This window comes from Peromyscus eremicus, chromosome 3 (genome assembly GCF_949786415.1).
Source record: "Peromyscus eremicus chromosome 3, PerEre_H2_v1, whole genome shotgun sequence".
NCBI classification, from domain to species: domain Eukaryota; kingdom Metazoa; phylum Chordata; class Mammalia; order Rodentia; family Cricetidae; genus Peromyscus; species Peromyscus eremicus.
The window spans coordinates 12,142,612-12,160,433 of record NC_081418.1 but is presented as its reverse complement, the minus strand read 5'-3'; the positions used below and the strand labels follow the sequence as shown (position 1 = coordinate 12,160,433).

The window sequence follows — 17,822 nt, the reverse complement described above, 5'->3', positions numbered from 1 at the left end:
GCTCTCCAGCACTGCCTCAGCTAGCTCACCCAATGCAGCAGACAGCAAGGAGCCGGGCCAGATCTCCTGCTCTCACACCTGTGGGTCCAGCTCACCTGCATTCACACCACCAGGGCCAGCTCTACTGTGCTGCCCAGGTGAGGTGCAGAGCCTGCTCTCCAGATTGCTGCTCTGGTGAGGGGCAGAGCCTGCTCTTCTGTTTTCATGCACACACCCCACCCCAGATTGGCTGTCCCATCTGTGGCAGGTTGCAAGGGGTGGCGGGGAGGGGCGCATATTTCCCTTACCTTTGCCATCCCCTGGCATACAAGGGAGGGGGAAGGGGCAGCTCTCCTGCTCTCAGGCCACAGGCCTGGCTCACCTGTACCCCCACCAGCAGGGTCAGCTCTAGTGTGCTGCTAGGTGAGGTACTATGCCCATTCTCCCATGTGCTGCAGCTGGTGAGGGGCCATGAGATTTTTATTTGCAACATTTTGAGAGGAATGTAAGATATCACGGTAGTCCTCATATGTGTTTACTAAAGGAACAGTGAGGTTTCCTGTCATTTAATATATATCTGTAGCTATAACATCTTTGGTAAAATGTCTGTATATTTTTTTTACAAATTTCTATTTTTTTTTTACTGTTGAGCTTTGAGTCTTTTATTTATTCTAATTACTTTTAGATATGTGTTTTATAAATATTTTCCTCAGCTTGTAATTTGGTTTTCTATTATTTTAAACAGATACTTTACAGAACAGAATTTTTGTTCCCTTCTCCCCCACTCTGCCCCAGCTCCATCCACTCCTCCTCCACCGTTTTTTGTCAGATACAGGCGGGCCTCCTATGGATATCAGCCAGCCATGTTATATCAGTGAGACCAAGCACCTCCTCTACAGAACAGGATTTTTAATTGTAGTGAGATTCAATTTATTTTCTGTTCTTACATTTCACTTCTGATGTCAAGTCTGCACATCCCTGTCTTGTAGCTAGAGTTTTTTTGGTCCTGCCTTGCCCACAGTCAGGACAAATCTCTGTTACCCGCCAGTCCCACAGCCCCTCAGACCCAATCGAGTAAACACAGAGACTTATATTGCTTACAGACTGTATGGCTGCGGCAGGCTTCTTGTTATATAGTTCTTTTATCTTAAATTAACCCATTTCTATAAATCTATACCTTGCCACATGGTTCGTGGCTTACCGGCATCTTCACATGCTGTTTGTCATGGCGGTGGCTGGCAGTGTTTCTCTGACTCAGCCTTCCATTTCCCAGAATTCTCTTCTCTCCTTGTCCCACCTATACTTTCTGCCTGGCTACTGGCCAATCAGTGTTTTATTTATTAACCAATCAGAGCAACACACTTAACATACAGAACATCCCACAACACTGTCTAGAAGATGTTTTCCAGCTTTGGAGACTTTTACATCTTACCTTCAGGGTGTGGTCTGTTCTGGTTGCATATTGTTTGCACCATATAGAATTGTGGCAAGATAACTTCTATTAGGGTGATGGTAGATGCAGTTCATTATGAATTCATCCAGAACTCAAGCCAACTGCAGAAGAACTTAATCTTTCCATTCTATTCTGCTGGGAATTAGAAGTGAGTCACACAGATGACTTTAAGACTCTCTGTGACAACTTTCTTAGCAACCTTTGGTGCCCAAACCCTGACCTCAATCCAGTAGTGGTGACTGTAGATAGGGAAACTCTAAACCTTCACCTTCTAACCTGGTTTTGACACTGGATATTGGGAGATGAATTTGCATGGTGTGCATCACCCTGAGCTTTTCAAAGATGCCAACTAAATATGCACCTGTCACCATGCGCTCTCCCCAGCCTGAGAGCTTCCCTAAAGCCAGCCTCCTACTGTATGCAAATATTTCTTTTCTTTATTTATCTCCTCTTTTAAAAAAAAAAATCTTCCTTCCATCTGATCCTCCATTCCTCTCTTCTCTTTTATAGTGTGTAATATGATACTTAATAAACATTTAAGTAGATATTATCAAGCTATTAAAAGAATAAACTAGTTTCTACATGGGTCATCTTGTTACTTCAAATTGCAAAATAAAAAAACAAAGTCTAAGCTGTGTAAGACTAAGACTTTATAAATCTAAGCTGTGATTCCACTGAAATCAGATAAAATGGTACTAATGTGAATGGCAAGAATTTGAAATACCTCAAATTCTTGTGACAGAATACCATTAAAGACCACTAAAGACACTGTGTTCTAGTTCAGTTTTGAAGGCAAACATTCTCTGGAGTTGAAAATGCATTGTTAAAAACACAAACATCTGACTATAGAAATGTCCACTGACTTTAATTTTTTCCTTGTAAAAAGAACTGGCTTAGAACTGTATTACCTTTATTGATGACAAACTTGCAGAAATACGGAACGAGAGTCGGAGACAAGGGGACTCAGCTCTCAGGAGGCCAGAAACAGAGGATCGCCATCGCGCGCGCCCTCATCAGACAGCCCCGGGTCCTGCTGCTGGATGAAGCCACGTCGGCTCTGGATACCGAGAGTGAAAAGGTCTGCCTCCACCTGTCCTACGAACCTGGTGAAAGGAGGGATGAGAACAGCAGACACGGGAAAGCAAACACTAGATTTAGATGTGTTTGTTTTAAAGTAATAGAATTATAATTCCAATTTTTCTAAAAATGTACAACTATTTCCTAAACATAAAACAAGCATTCCAAAAGGAAAAAACTGTAAAAAAAAAAAAAAAAATCGCAATTTTGGTACATTAGCTGTAATGAAAAACTGAAAAGGGAAAAAAAGAGCCAAATAAATATGGCAATTAGTCAGAAATAATTGCAAGGGACATTTGTACCATGGAAGCCTGTTTCTATTATAATTACAAGGTCAAACACAACAATGTAGATTACAATGGCAGCTCTATAAAATACACATGCATAAAGCCAAGTTCAAAGAGATTAGAAAAAGGATATGACCGTTGATATTACCAGGATGGTAAAATGTTAACTGTCATAGGATATTCACACGTGTTGCTGCAGCTATCAGTACAAAGCTCTCTTGACCTTTCAACAGGTTGTCCAGGAAGCGCTGGACAAAGCCAGGGAGGGCCGCACATGCATTGTGATCGCGCACCGCCTGTCCACCATCCAGAACGCAGACTTGATCGTGGTGATTCAGAACGGCAAGGTCAAGGAGCATGGCACCCACCAGCAGCTGCTGGCACAGAAAGGCATCTATTTCTCAATGGTTAACATTCAGGCTGGCGCACAGAACTTATGAACTCTTGTTACAGTGTATTTTTAAAATAAATTTAAATCATTTTACACTTTATGATGTGTAAAAGAAGTTTCTCATTGAAGCTATAAAATATAGATCTACCTTATTCCACATCAGTTTCAAGCGTCAGCCTTGAGGCTTGTGTTACAGCATCTGACACTGGAGAGTTGGAAGCAACATCTATCTGCCTTGACAAAAGTGGTATCTACCAGCTACAATGTGGCTCTTTCTCTCTGAGCCATCAGCATCCTGCAGAGAGACCAGCAAAACTCAGGCTATGCATGAGAAGGATTAATAGAAATCCCAAACTAGGACAAGTTCCCATGGTTCTGAATAGGTAGGTATGGGACAGGATGGTTTGGGAACAAGTTTCTGAGTACAAAGGGAAGTTAAATTTACCTCTGGAATTACATACTGTGGAATGGGAAGTGTTGGTTGTTATGGCCATATTGATTGTTCATTTTTATTAGCACATTCCATCCTACATATTAACAGGGTGCTACCCTTGCCCATCCCCTCACAAACCCTTCCCAATCTCTAGTAATCCCTACTCTATGTTCAGGTGGTCAGGTTTAGCTTCACACAAGTGAGGACATGCAGCACTCATATTTCTGTTGGGCTTATCTCACTTAATATCCACCTACTCATCCATTTTACTGCAAACGGTGGCCTCATTTTCTTGGCATTTTTTCTTCTTACGCTACTGGACATCAAACTTAGGTTAGGCATGCATTCTGGCACTATGCTACATGCCTAGATTTTTTTCATTCTTCTTTACAACTGAATTATATTCCACTAAATATAGCGCATTTCTTTATGCATTTTTCTATTGACATCTAGACTGACTGTACAGCTTAGATTTTATGAATACTCCTGAATGAAGCATGGACATGTGGGGAAATATTTTGTATGCTGTCTCATTTACTTTTCTGTTGATGTTCTAAAACACCGTCCATAACCAACTTGTGGGAGAAAGGGGTTGTTTTGGCTTACAGGTTTTAGTCCATCATCAAGGAAAACCAAGGCAGGAATGTGGAGGCAGTAGCCGAAACAGGCAATGGAGGAATGAATGCTGCTTACTGGTTAGCTTTCCATGGCTTGCTCAGCCTGTTCTCTTATACATCTCAGGCCCACCTGCCTAGGCGCAGCCCCACCCACACTGGCCCTCCCACATCAGTCATGAATCACGAAAATGCCGCACAGCCATGCCCATTCATCAATTGATGGAGGAGTTCCCCAGCTGAGGCTCTTCCTCCCAGTTATGTCAGTTGGCAACCAAGATTAGCCAACCACACTCGCTGCTTTCATGTCCATTGGATATATACTCAGAAGTGGATTAGCTGGGTCATATGATGATTCTAGTTTCAGCTTTTTGAGGAATAGCTATCCTGTTCTCCATAATCCTAATAGTAAAATGTATTCCTACCAACAGTGCATGAATGTTCCCTTTTCAGCTACATTTGTAAATTTTTGTTTTTCTTTATGTTTACAGGCATGGCTGGGGTGCTGCATTAGTGACGTTTCTATTGCTGTGATAAACTACTATGGTTCTCTGCTTCTCTCCATTCAGGCTTTCCTTCTTTCATTTCCCATATATGCAATGACTTTCTGCCTTGCTATGGACTTCTTCCTCTTCTTTCACAATCTCCACTTTCTATTTCATAACCTACACACATAGATACACCTAGATTCTGCACATGTGATACAGGACTATCCTCTGAGCCAAACTGCCACTATCTACAGGTCTCGCCCGGGCTGCTCCCAATCATCCCAGCTGGGTCTTTGCCTGTTCATCTTCCTTCTGATGGAAGGTGTCTAAGCTATTGCTGTTAGAAAACACCATGACTAACTTGGGAGGGAAGGGTTTATTTCAAGCTTATGGTTCTACATCACAGCCTATCACCAAAGGAACTCAGGGCAGGAACCTGGAGGCAGGAACTGAAGCAGAAGCCATGGGGGATGCTACTTATTGGCTTGCTCTTTGTGGCTTGCTCAGCCTGCTTCCTTGTAGCAACCAGGACTACCTGCCGAGGGGTGGAACTGCCCACAGTGACCTGGCCCATCCCACATCAATTATCGATTAAGAAAATAAACCACAGGCTTGTCCACAGGCCAGTCTGGTGGGAGCATTTTCTCAATAGAGGTACCCTCTTTTATGACTCTACTCTGTATTGAGTTAACGCTAAAAGCTAGCTAGCACTGAATGGCTGAGAAGGATCATGAGACCCTTACCTGATTATCTAGCCTTCCACCAGAGTGTTATGCAACTGTGCCTTAATTTCCCATTTTTTGTAGGGGAGGATGAAGGGAGGGAGTTCTACCTACACAGCCACAGGGAGGCCATCATCCCTGCTGGGTGCAAACCTTCCAGTGTGGCTGCTTTAAGGTCAACTATGGACCTGCCTGGAACCCCTCATCCATTGCTCTGTCTAATAAATTCATTGGTTCTCCTGGGTGAACTTTGATGGAATCAAATTGGATCTCATTTTGTAGGTCTTAGGAGGGGGAGTAGATGTTATTTATGTCTTCCCCAGAGAAGAAGTTTTAGTAACAGTATGTGAGAGAATTCAAGCAATATTTTTTACCGCTTCCTTTTTCTTTTTTAAATACTAATTAGTTAATTAATTAATTTTCAGCCCTATCACAGTTTCCTCTAGATCCTCCTCTCCTCCCAGTCCCTCCCCCAACTTCCCCCCATCCACTCCTCCTCCTTTCTCTTCATAAAAAGGCAGGCCTCCCATGTATATCAGCTAGCTATGGTACATTAAGTTACAGTAAGACTAGGCACCTCCTATCCTGTTAAGGCTGGGTGAGGCAACCCAGTAGGAGGGAAGGGTTCCAAGTACAGGGAACAGAGTCAGAGACACTGTTAGGAATCCCACAAGAGGACCAAGCTACATAACTGTCACACATCTTGTTCTGTTCATTTCCCTACAGATGTCACCATTTTATTCTTCTTTACAGCTGAATACAATTTCATTGTGTATATGCACCATGATTTCTTTATCCATTCACTTGTTGAAGAACTGCTACAGTGATTTCATGTCTCAGCCAAGTGAAGAGTGTGACTCTAACTATGGATGTGGTATTTCTGTGGTATGCTGTTTGTAGACTTAGAATCTTTGGGTGTGTGCCCAGGAGTGGTGTTGCTGGACGGCACTGTAGCTCTGCTTTGGGCTGTATGAGAGCCATCCATACTCACTTCTGTGGTGGCTCCATCAGTGGACATCCCCACCAGCAAAGCACCAGGCTCCCTCTTTCTCTAAATCTTTGACATCATTTATTGTTTGCCTTCCTGATGGCTGCCCACTGACTGGGGTGAGATGGCATATCGATGTAGTTTAGCTTGTTTTTGAGGCAAGGTCTCATGTAGTCTAGGCTGGCCTTGAATTTTCTATTAGCCCAGGCTGGCCTTGACCTCTTAATCCTCCAGAATGCTAGGAGTAGAGGTGTGTACCACAACACGCACATTCAGTGTGGCAGTTTGTTTTGGGTCTTTGTTTATTTTTATTTATTTATTTATTTATTTATTTATTTATTTATTTATTTAGAGACAGAGTCTCACTGTGCAGCCCTTGCTGGCCTGGAATCCACAAAAATTAATTTGCTTCTGCCTCTTGGTGCTTGTATTAAAGGTATATGCCACCATGCTTAACTCTTCAATGTAGTTTTATTTTATATTTCCCTGACAACTAAAGATGTTGAATGATTTTCAAATATGTATTGGTTGTTTGTGTTTCTTCCTTTAGAACTGTCATTAGCTCATTGATTGATTGTGGAGTTTTACAGCGTTTGGTTTTGGGAATTATATGTAGATTGTAGATATTAGTCCCCTGTCTGATATGTAAATTGGCAGTTTGTAGGCTGTCTTTCTACACTCCTAATTGTTTCCTTCATTCTGCATGAGTTTTTTAATTTCATGTAATCCTATTTGTCAATTCCTAGAATTATTTCCTATGCTAGTGGAGTCTTTTTCAGAAAGTCATTGATGATGTCTATGGCTTAAAGTGAATAGTATCAATGACACTGTGAAGGGGACCACACTAAAATATATTAATTTGGGTGGTGTAGACATTTTTTATGTTTTTATAATTCATGAAGGTGGGTAGTCCAAATGTTTCAAAATTTCTTTGGCACACTTTTTATTTCATTGGTTAAGTTTATTTTTTATGAAGCTGTTGTCAATGAGATTTCTTTCCAAAATATTCATTCTTCACACATAGAAAAGCTACTGGATTTTGTATGTTGATAATGTGCCCTGAATCTTTACTGAATTCATTTGTCAGTTCTAACAGGCTTTTGATAAAGCTTTGGGTTTTTCTTTTTTTATATTAAACTATTATAATAAATAAATTCTATTCATTTTACATACCAACCACAGATCCCCCTCTCCTCCTGCCCCCCAGCCTTCCCTCCCCTTCCCACTCCCCATTCCCACCTACTCCAAGGCAGGCTCTCCCACGAGGAGTCAGCAGAGCCTGGTACATTCAGTTGCACAGGTCCAAGGCTGCGCAAGGTGACTCACCATAGGAACTAGGCTCCAAAAAACCCACTCATGCACCAGGGATGGATCCCAATCCCACTGCCCCAAACAGTTCAAGTCTCACCTATCCAGAAGGCCTAGTCCAGTCCCATGGGGGCTCCACAGCTATTGGTCCACAATTCATGGGTTTCCACTAGTGTGGCTGGCCATCTCTGTACATCTTCCCATCATGATCTCAATGTCCCTTGCTCACAGAATCCCTCCTCTCTCTCTCATCGACTGGACTCCCTGGAGCTCGGCCTGTTGCCCGGCCATGGCTCTCTGCATCTGCTTCCATCAGTAACTGGATGAAGGCTCTATGATGACAGTTAGGGTATTCACTAATCTGATTACTGGAGTAAGCCAGTTCAGGCACTCTCTTGACTGGCTAATAGTCTAAGGTGGGGTCATCCTTGTGGATTCCTGGGAACTTCCCTAGCACCCTGTTTCTCCCTATTCCCATGATGCCTTCATTTACCATGGTATCTCTTTCCTTGCTCTCCCTCTCTGTCCCTGTTCCCACTTGAACCTCCCATTCCCTTATGTTGTCGTTCCCCATTCCTTGCTCTCTGTTACCCCCTCAACCACAGTTTGCTCATGTAGATCTCATCTATTTCTCCTTCACTGGGCTATCTATATGTCCCTCTTAGGGTCCTCCTTGTTAGCTAGCTTCTCTGGAGCTGTGGGTTGTAGTCTGGTTATCCTTTGCTTTACATCTAGTATCCACTTATGAGTGAGTACATATCATGCTTGTCCTTCTGAGTCTGGGTTACCTCACTCAGGATGATATTTTCTAGTTCCATCCATTTGCCTGCAAATTTCATGATATCATTGTTTTTTACTGCTGACTAACAAATACTCCATTGTGTATATGTACCACATTTTCTTTATCTATTCTTCAGTTGAGGGCATCTAGGTTGTTTCCAGGTTCTGGCTATTACAAATAATGCTGATATGAACATAGTTCAGTGTCCTTGTGGTGTAATTGAGCATTCCTTGGGTATATGCCCAAGAGTGGTATAACTGGGTCGAGGTAGATTGATTCCCAATTTTCTGAGAAACAGCCATACTGATTTCCAAAGTGGATGTACAAGTTTTCTTTTCTTTTTTTTTTTTTTTTTTAAAGATTTATTCATCATGTATACAGCATGTATGACTGCGGGCCAGAAGAGGGCACCAGATCTCACCAGAGATGGTTGTGAGCCACCATGTAGTTGCTGGGAATTGAACTCAGGACCTCTGGAAGAGCAGTCAGTGCTCTCAACCTCTGAGCCATCTCTCCAGCCCGGATGTACAAGTTTTCATTCCCACCAACAGTGGAGGAGTATTCCCCTTGCTCCACATCCTCTCCAACATAAGGAGTCTTCCATGTTTTTGATTGTAGCCATTCTGACAGGTGTAAGATGGTATCTCAGAGTTGTTTTGATTTGCATTTCCCTGATGACTAAGGATGTTGAGAATTTCTTTAAATGTATCTCAGCCATTTGAGATTCTTCTGTTGAGAATTCTCTGTTTAGCTCTGTAGCCCATTTTTTAAATTGGATTGCTCAGTATTTTGATGTCTAGTTTCTTGAATTCTTTATATATTTTGGAGATCAGCCCTCTGTCTCATGTGGGGTTGGTGAAGATCTTTTCCAATTCTGTAGGCTGTCATTTTTGTCTTATTGACCGTGTCCTTTGCCCTACAAAAGTTTCTCAGTTTTAAGAGGTCCTATTTATTTATGTATTTATTTATTTACTTTTGTTTTGGTTTTCTTTGGAGACAGGGTTTCTCTATGTAGCTTTGGGGCCTGTCCTGGAACTCACTCTGTAGCCCAGGCTGGCCTCAAACTCACAGAGATCCACCTGGCTCTGCCTCCGAAATGCTGGGATTAAAGGTGTGTACCACCACCACCCGGTGAGGTCCCATTTATTAATTGTTGCTCTCAGTGTCTGTGCTACTGGTGTTATATATTTAGGAAGTGATCTCCTGGGCCAATGTGTTCAAGACTACTTCCTACTTTCTCTTCTATCAGGTTGAGTATAACTGGATTTATGTTGAGGTCATTGATCCACTTGGACTTGAGTTTTGTTCATGGTGACAGATATGGATCTATTTTCAGTTTTCTACATGTTGACATCCAGTTATGCCAACACCATTTGTTAAAGATGCTTTCTTTTTTCCATTGTACAGTTTTGGCTTATTTGTCAAAAATTAGTTGTTCATAGGTGTACAGATTAATGTCAGCAATTGGTCCACATATTGGTTTTTACGTCAGTACCAAGCTGTTTTTATTACTATAGCTCTATAGTAGAGCTTGAGGTCAGGGATTGTGATGCCTCCAGAAGTTGCTTTATTTTACAGGATTGTTTTAGGTATCCTGGGTTTTTTGTTTTTCCATATGAAGTTGAGTAATGTTCTTTCCAAGTCTGTGAAGAATTGTGTTGGGATTTTGATAGGGATTGCATTGAATCTGTAGATTGCTTTTGATAAGATTGCCATTCTTACTATGTTAATCCTACCTATCCATGAACTTGGGGGATCTTTCCATTTTCTGATATCTTCTTTAAATTCTTCAGAGACTTAAAGTTCTTATCATACAGGTCTTTCAGTTGCTTAGTTAGAGTTACCTCAAAGCATTTTATATTATTTCTGGCTGTTGTAAAGGATGATGTTTCTTTGATTTCCTTCTCAGTTCATTTATCATTTGTATATAGTAGGACTACTGATTTTTTTTAGTTAATCTTGTATCCTGCCACATTACTGAAGGAGTTTATCAGCTGTAAGAGTTCCCTGGTAGAATTTTTGGGGTCACTTATGTATACTATCATATTGTTTGCAGGTAGGGAAAGTTTGACTTCTTCTTTTCCAATTTGTATCCCCTTTTGTTGTCTTATTGCTCTAGCTAGAACTTCAAGTACTATATTGAATAAATATGGGGAGAGTGGACAGCTTCATCTTGTTCCTGATTTTAGTGGAATCACTTTGAGTTTCTCTCCATTTAATTTGATGTTGGCTGTCAGCTTGCTATAAATTGCTTTTATTATGTTTAGGTATGTTTCTTGTATTAGTGATCTCTCTAAACCTTTATCATGAAAAGGTGTTGGATTTTGTCAAAGGCTTTTTCAGCATCTAATGAGATGACCACTTGGCTTTTTTCTTTCAGTCTGTTTATATGGTGTATTGCATTGACAGATTTTCATATGTTGAACCATCCTTGCATCACTGGGATGAAGCCTACTTGGTCATGGTGGACAATTTTTTTGATGTGTTCTTGGATTCAGTTTGCCAATATTTTATTGAGTATTTTTGCATCAATGTTCATGAAGGATCTTGGTCTATAATTCTCTTTTTCTGTTGCATCTTTGTGTGCTTTGGGTATCAGGGTAACTGTAGCCTAATAAAAAGAGTTTGGTAATATTCCTTCTGTTTCTATTGTGTGGAAGGATTTGAAGAGTATTGGTATTAGCTCTTCTTCGAAAATCTGGTAGAATCTGCACTGAAACCATGTGGTCCTGTGCTTTTTTTGGTTGGGAGACTTTTAATGACCATTTATATTTCCTTAGGGGTTATTGGTCTATTTAAATAGTTTTCTGGTTTTGATTTAACTTTGGTACATGGTACCTATCCAGAAAATTGTCCATTTCTTTTAGATTTTCCAATTTTGTGGAGTACAGGTGTTTAAAGTATGACCTGATGATTCTCTGGATTTCCTTGTTGTCTGTTGTTATGTCTCCCTTTTCATTTCTGATTTTGTTAATTTGGATGCTCTCTCTCTCTCTGCCTTTTGGTTAATTTGGATAAGGGCTTGTCTATCTTGTTGATTTTCTCAAAGAACCAACTCTTTGTTTCATTGATTCTCTTTGTATTGTTCTCTTTGTTTCTATTTTATTGATTTCAGCCCTCAATTTGATTATTTTCTGGCATCTATTCCTCCTGGATGAGTTTGTTTCTTTTTGTTCTAGAGCTTTCAGGTGTGCTGTTCAGTCACTAGTGTGAGATTTCTCCACCTTCTTTATGTGAGCATTTAGTGCTATGAATTTTCCTCTTAGCACTGCTTTCATAATGCCCCATAAATTTGGGTATGTTGTACATTCATTTTCATTGAATTCTAGGCAATCTTTAATTTCTTTCCTTATTTGTTCCTTGACCCATTGGTGATTCAATTGGGCATTGTTCAATTTCCATGAGATTGTAGGCTTTCTGTAATTTTTGTTATTGTTGAAATCTAACTTTAAGTCACAGTGGTCTGATAAAATACATGAGGTTATCCCAATTTTTTTTTTGTATCTATTGAGATTTTCTTTGTGACCTAGCATGTGGTCAATTTTAGAGAAGGTTTCATGGGGTGCTGAGAAGGTATATTCTTTTATGTTATGGTGAAATATGCTGTAGATATCTAGTAAGTCCATTTGAGTCATATTGTCTGTTAGTTCCCTTATTTCTCTGTTAAGTTTCTGTCTGGCAGACCTGTCCATTGTTGAGAGTAGGGCATTGAAGTCTCCCACTACTAGTGTATGGGGTTTGATGTGTGATTTAAGCTTTAGTCATGTTTCTTTTACAAATATGGCCAGGCGGTGGTGGCTCACGCCTTTAATCCCAGCACTCGGGAGGCAGAGCCAGGCGGATCTCTGTGAGTTCGAGGCCAGCCTGGGCTACCAAGTGAGATCCAGGAAAGGCACAAAGCTACACAGAGAAACCCTGTCTCGAAAAACCAAAAACAAACAAAAAAAAAAAACAAAAACAAAAAAAACAAAAAAACCAAATATGGGTGCCCTTGTATTTGGGGCATAAATTGAGACTTCATTTTGATGGATTTTTCCTGTAATGAATATGTAATGTCCTTCCTGATCCCTTTCAATTGATTTTAGTTTGAAGTCTGTTTTATTAGATATTAGGAGAGCTACACCAGCTTGCTTCTTAAGTCCATTTGATTGGAAAGTCTTTTCCCAGCCTTTTATTCTGAGGCAGTGTCTGTTTTTGAAGTTGAGATGTGTTTCTTGTATGCAGCAGAAGGATGGATCCTGTTTTCATATCCATTCTGTTAGCCTGTGTCTTTTTATAGGCAAATTGAGACTATTGATATTAAGGGATATTAATGACCAGTGACTGCTAATTCCTGTTATTTTTTTGGTGGCAGTTTTGTGTGTTTCCCTTCTTTGGTATTTGTTGATGTGGGATTATCTATTGCCTGTGTTTTCATGGGTGCATCTAACTTCCTTAGGTTGGAGTTTTCCTTCTAGTGCTTTCTGGATTTGTAGATAGGTATTTTTCTGGATTTGTAGATAGGTATTGCTTAAATCTGGTTTTGTTTACTATGTCTATGGCAATTGAGAGTTTTGCTGGGTATAATGGTCTGGGTTGGCATCCATGGTCTCTTAGTGTCTGCATAACATCTGTCCAGGACCTTCTGGCTTTCAGAGCCTCTATTGAGAAGTCAGGTGTTATTTTTATGGATCTGCCTTTATATATTACTTGGCCTTTTTCCTTTTCAGCTCTTAATATTTTTTTTATTCTCTATGTTTAGTGGTTTGATTACTATGTGGTGAGGGGACTTTTTTTTGATCCAGTCTATTTGGTGTTCTGTAAGCTTCTTGTATCTTCATAGACATTTCCTTCTTTAGGTTGGGAAAGTTTTCTTCTGTGATTTTGTTGAATATATTTTCCATGCCTTTGAGTAGGTATTCTTCTCTTTCTTCTACCCCTATTATTCTTAGGTTTGGTCTTTTCATGGTGTCCCAAATTTCCTGGACATTTTGTGTTATGATTTTTTTGGCTTTTGTGTTTTCTTTGACTGATGTATCTATTTCCTCTATTATGTAGTCAACGCCAGAGATTCTCTCTTCCATCTCTTGTATTCTGTTGGTTATGCTTGCATCTGTAGTTCCTGTTCGTTTACTTAGATTTCCCACTTCCAGCATTCCCTCAGTTTGTGTCTTCTTTATTGTTTCTATTTCAGTTTTCAAATCTTGAATTGTTTCCTTCACCTGTTTGATTGCTTTTTCTTGGCTTTCTTTAAGTGATTTATTGATTCTTCCAATTTTTTGTTTGTCTCTTCCTCAATTTCTTTAAGGGAATTTTTCATTTCCTCTTTAAAGGCCTCTATCATCTTCTTAAAGTTATTTTTAAGGTTGATTTCTTCTGCTTCTTCTGCATTGGGATGTTCAGGTCTTGCTGATATAGAACCACTAGGTTCTGATGGTGCCATATTGGTCTTTATGTTGTTGACTGTATTTTTGCACTGGGGTCTTCCCATCTCTTCCTCCACTTTGTGCAAGTGGTGTCTGTGTCTGAAGGAGCCTCTCTTGGACCAATTGATACTCTTGGTCCATTGGGAGCTCTTGGTCTAATCCGGGCTCTTGATCCAATTGGTGCTGATGGACTCTTTGTCTCAGGGAGCAGCTCTTAATCCAATCAGTGCTGGTGGGCTCTGCCTCAGGGAGCAGCTCTTAATCCAATCAGTGCTGGTGGGTTCTGTCTCAGGGAGCAGTTGCAGTCTCAAAGAGTTGGTCTCATATCAGCTCTGATGAATTCAAAGCCATCCTTCCTAGTAAGCCTGATGCTTTTGGATCCCCCTCATGTCTCTGGCTTGCCAAATCCTTAGCTGATCCTGTTTTCATGAATCCTCAGACTGAAAGCTTCTGAGTCCTTACCCCTGAGGGTCTCAGTTGAACTGCTTAAAAGGCTGAAAGATTAAAAGCCAGGGTTTTCTCTGTATAGATTCTATTACCTGCCAATAGGATAACTTAACTTCCCCCGTTCCTATTTTTAAATGTATTTTTGTTAATCTTTGAGAATGTCCACCCACTCCTCTACCTAACTCCTCCCAGACCCATCTCTGCCTCCCCACCCACTGCTAACTCTATGCCCTGCTTTTTAATAACCTATCAAGTTCGAGTTATGCTGCTCCTGATGAGCCATCCATGGGAGTCCAATCAACCCACCACACTCCCAAAGAAAACTGACTCTGCATTTCCCAGAAGGTACCAACTGTCCAAAATTCCTTCCTCAGTTGCGGGTGGGGTGGCTCATAATCTCCTTTCCCATCCATGTTATCTTTTTAATTTTAAAAAGTCTTTAATATTTTTGTCTTTATAATTCTATGAAATATATCAATTTTTAAAATTTTTTTACAACCTAACCACAGTTTCCCCTCCCTCATTTCCATTCCTCCCAGTCCCTCCCCGCCACTTTACCTCCTCCATTTCTATTCAGAAAAGGGCAGGACTCCCATGGATATGAGCCAGCTCTGGCATATCAAGTTGCAGAAAGACTAGGTACCTCCTCTCCTATTAAGGCTGGATGAGGCAACCCAGTAGGAGAAAAGGGTCCCCAAAGCAGGCAACAGAGTCAGAGACAACTCTTGCTCCCACTGTTAGATTTCCCATAAAAAGACTGAGTTACACAACTGTAACATGTGTGCAGAGTGCTTAGGTCAGTCCCATACAGTCTCCCTGGTTGTAGGTTCAGTGTCTATGAGACCCTATAGGCCCAGATTAGTTGGTTCTGTGGGTTTTCTTATGATGTCCTTGACCCCTCTGGCTCCTACAATCCTTCCTCCCTTGTAGTCAGACTTCTTTTCAGCTGCCAGCCCCAAACAATGACACAGAGACTTATTATTATGAAAGCTTGGCCTTTAGCTTAGGCTTGTTACTGACTAGCTCTTATAACTCAAGTTAACCTGTTTCTATTAACCTATGTTTTGCCACATGGCTCTTTATTTTTCCTCCATAATGTATGTCTGCCTTCCTCAGTGTCTTGCTGGCATCTCCTGTACACCTAGATTCATCCTGAGTTCCTCTGTCTCCCTGGAAGTCCCACCTATTCTCTCCTTTCTACTATTGGCCATTCAGCTCCTTATTAAACCAATCATTCACACAGTGTAAACAAATATCCTGCAACACCCTGCCTCTTCTGCAGGATTCTCCAAGCTCTACTTAATGTTTTGCTGTGTGTCTCTACATCTGTTTTCATCAGCTGCTGGGTTAAGCCTCTCTGATGATGATTGGTCTATGAATATAGCAGAGTATCATTAGGAATCATTTCATTGACTTTTTTTGTCAGTCCTGTTTGGTTCTAACCTAGGTCTTTAGGGTGTCCAGCCTCTGGGTCCTGACCCTCCAGGCAGTGTCAGGGGAGGGATCCCTTTTGTGGTATGGATCTCAAGCTGGGCCAGTCACTGGTTGGTCACTCCTACAAATTCTGTGCCACCTTTACCCCAGCACATCTTGTAGGCAGAGCAGATTGTAGGTTACAGGTTATGTGGCTGGGTGGGTGTCCCAGTCCTTCCACTGAAGGTCTTGCCTGGTTATAGGAGATGGCTAGTTCAGGCTCCATATACCCTACTGCTAGGAGTCTTAGGTAGGGTCAGCTTCATAGATTCCTGGGAGTTTCCATTGCACTAAGTTTCTAGCTCTTCCCAGAGATGCCCCCTGTGGCTTGATTCTAACAACTCCCTTGGGAGGGGGGTGAGAAGGTGCGGCAGCAATGGCATACACACTGGAGTCAATTGAGGGCAAACAACAAACTCGTTTATTCAATAACAGGGAAGGCCTTATATATCCTCCTCCTAGCACCCAGTCTGTGTCACAATCTGGTGGCATTGTGTGGTCTTCCCTCATTAGCTGGGCATGATCAGGAACTCTGACAGTGATCAGGAACTCTGACAGCACCTGTTGCTAGGCCTTCAGGCAGACTTCAGGTTGGCTCATAAGGAAGTATGTTATGTGCATGCCTTGGCAACGGGTTTGAGTCAATTTCCTTGATCCTATAGGCCTATCCTACTACAGCCCCCCAATTCCAACTGTCTTTCCCAGTACTCTCTCCTTTCCCCCTCCCCCAGCTGATGCTTCCTGTTCCCATCTCCACCCACCCCCATCCAGACCCCTCCCCCATCCACTACCAATGTCTATTCCATTTTCCCTTCACAATGAGATTCACATACACCCCACCCCCATGCCCCACCCCCCACTTGAGCCCTCCTTGTTACTTAGCTTCTCTGGGTCTGTGGATTGTAGCATGATTCTCCTTTACTTTATGGCTAATATTCAATTACAAATGAGTACCTGCACATTATTATTATTCAATTATAAATTATTATTATATTCAATTACAAATGTTGTCTTTCTGGGTCTGGGTTTCCTCACTCAAGGTGATCTTTTCTAGTTCCTTCTATTTGACAGCAAATTTCATTATGTCATTGTTTTTTATAGCTGTATAATACTCCATTGTGTTAATTTTTCTTTATCCATTCTTCAGCTGATGGATGTCTAGGTTGTTTCCAGTTTCGGGCCATGATGAATAAAGCTGTCATGAACATAGTTGAGCAAGTGTCTTTAGGGTATGGTGGAGCATCCTTTGGGTGTATACCCTGAAGTGGTACAGCTAAGTCTTGAGGTAGATTGATTCCCAATTTTCTGAGAAACAACCACATTGATTTCCAAAATGGCTGTACAAATTTGGACTCTCACCAGCAATGGAGGAGTGTTTCCCTTGCTCCACATCCTCACCAACATGAGCTGTCACTTGTGTTTTTGATCTTAGCCATTCTGACAGGTATAAGATGGAATCTCAAAGTAAGTCTGATTTGCATTTCTCTGGTAGCTAAGTGTTGGAGCCCATTTTTAGGTTTCCTAGTGGCTTTACCCAGCAAGTCTGCATAGAGAGGATGATTGGACCACTGGCTTGAGTGTAAGTGTCTGAGATGGTCTGCACTTGGCTGTGCTGGGGGGGAGGTCTTTTGTTCCATCCCTTGGCATTCCTTTAAATACCCTAGGGCAGAGATAGTCGAGGCCCGATGGATTAGGATCCAAGCCCTCTCGAGGCTATCCTGTATTTTCTATCTGTTTCTTTTCCCTCTGTCCTTCTAACTAATATTTCCTGCTGCTTCTACTCAAGAGTATTCTGGGGAAATGTGGGGGTGAGAGATGGCCCCCACAGCTAAGGTCATTGAGCATTTCTTTCAGTACTTCTTGCCCATTTGAGATTCCTTGTTGCAGACTAAGGTGTGTTACTTTTGTTTATGTGCATGTGTTTAACTCTGTGAAGCTGTGTTACTGTGCCTGTCTAAAACTCTTGATGGTTTAAG

General features: G+C 41.4%; 1 protein-coding gene across 1 annotated transcript in view; it reads left to right on the top strand.

Moving 5' to 3' along the window:
- Positions 1–3,243, top strand: part of LOC131906617 (multidrug resistance protein 2) — a 246,496-nt gene extending 243,253 nt beyond the window's left edge. The window contains exon 24 of the mRNA XM_059257279.1: positions 3,030–3,243. Coding sequence (XP_059113262.1) covers positions 3,030–3,236 — 207 coding nt within the window. The 3' untranslated portion in view covers positions 3,237–3,243. The remainder of the gene's footprint in view (positions 1–3,029) is intronic.
- The last annotated feature ends 14,579 nt before the right edge of the window (positions 3,244–17,822 follow it).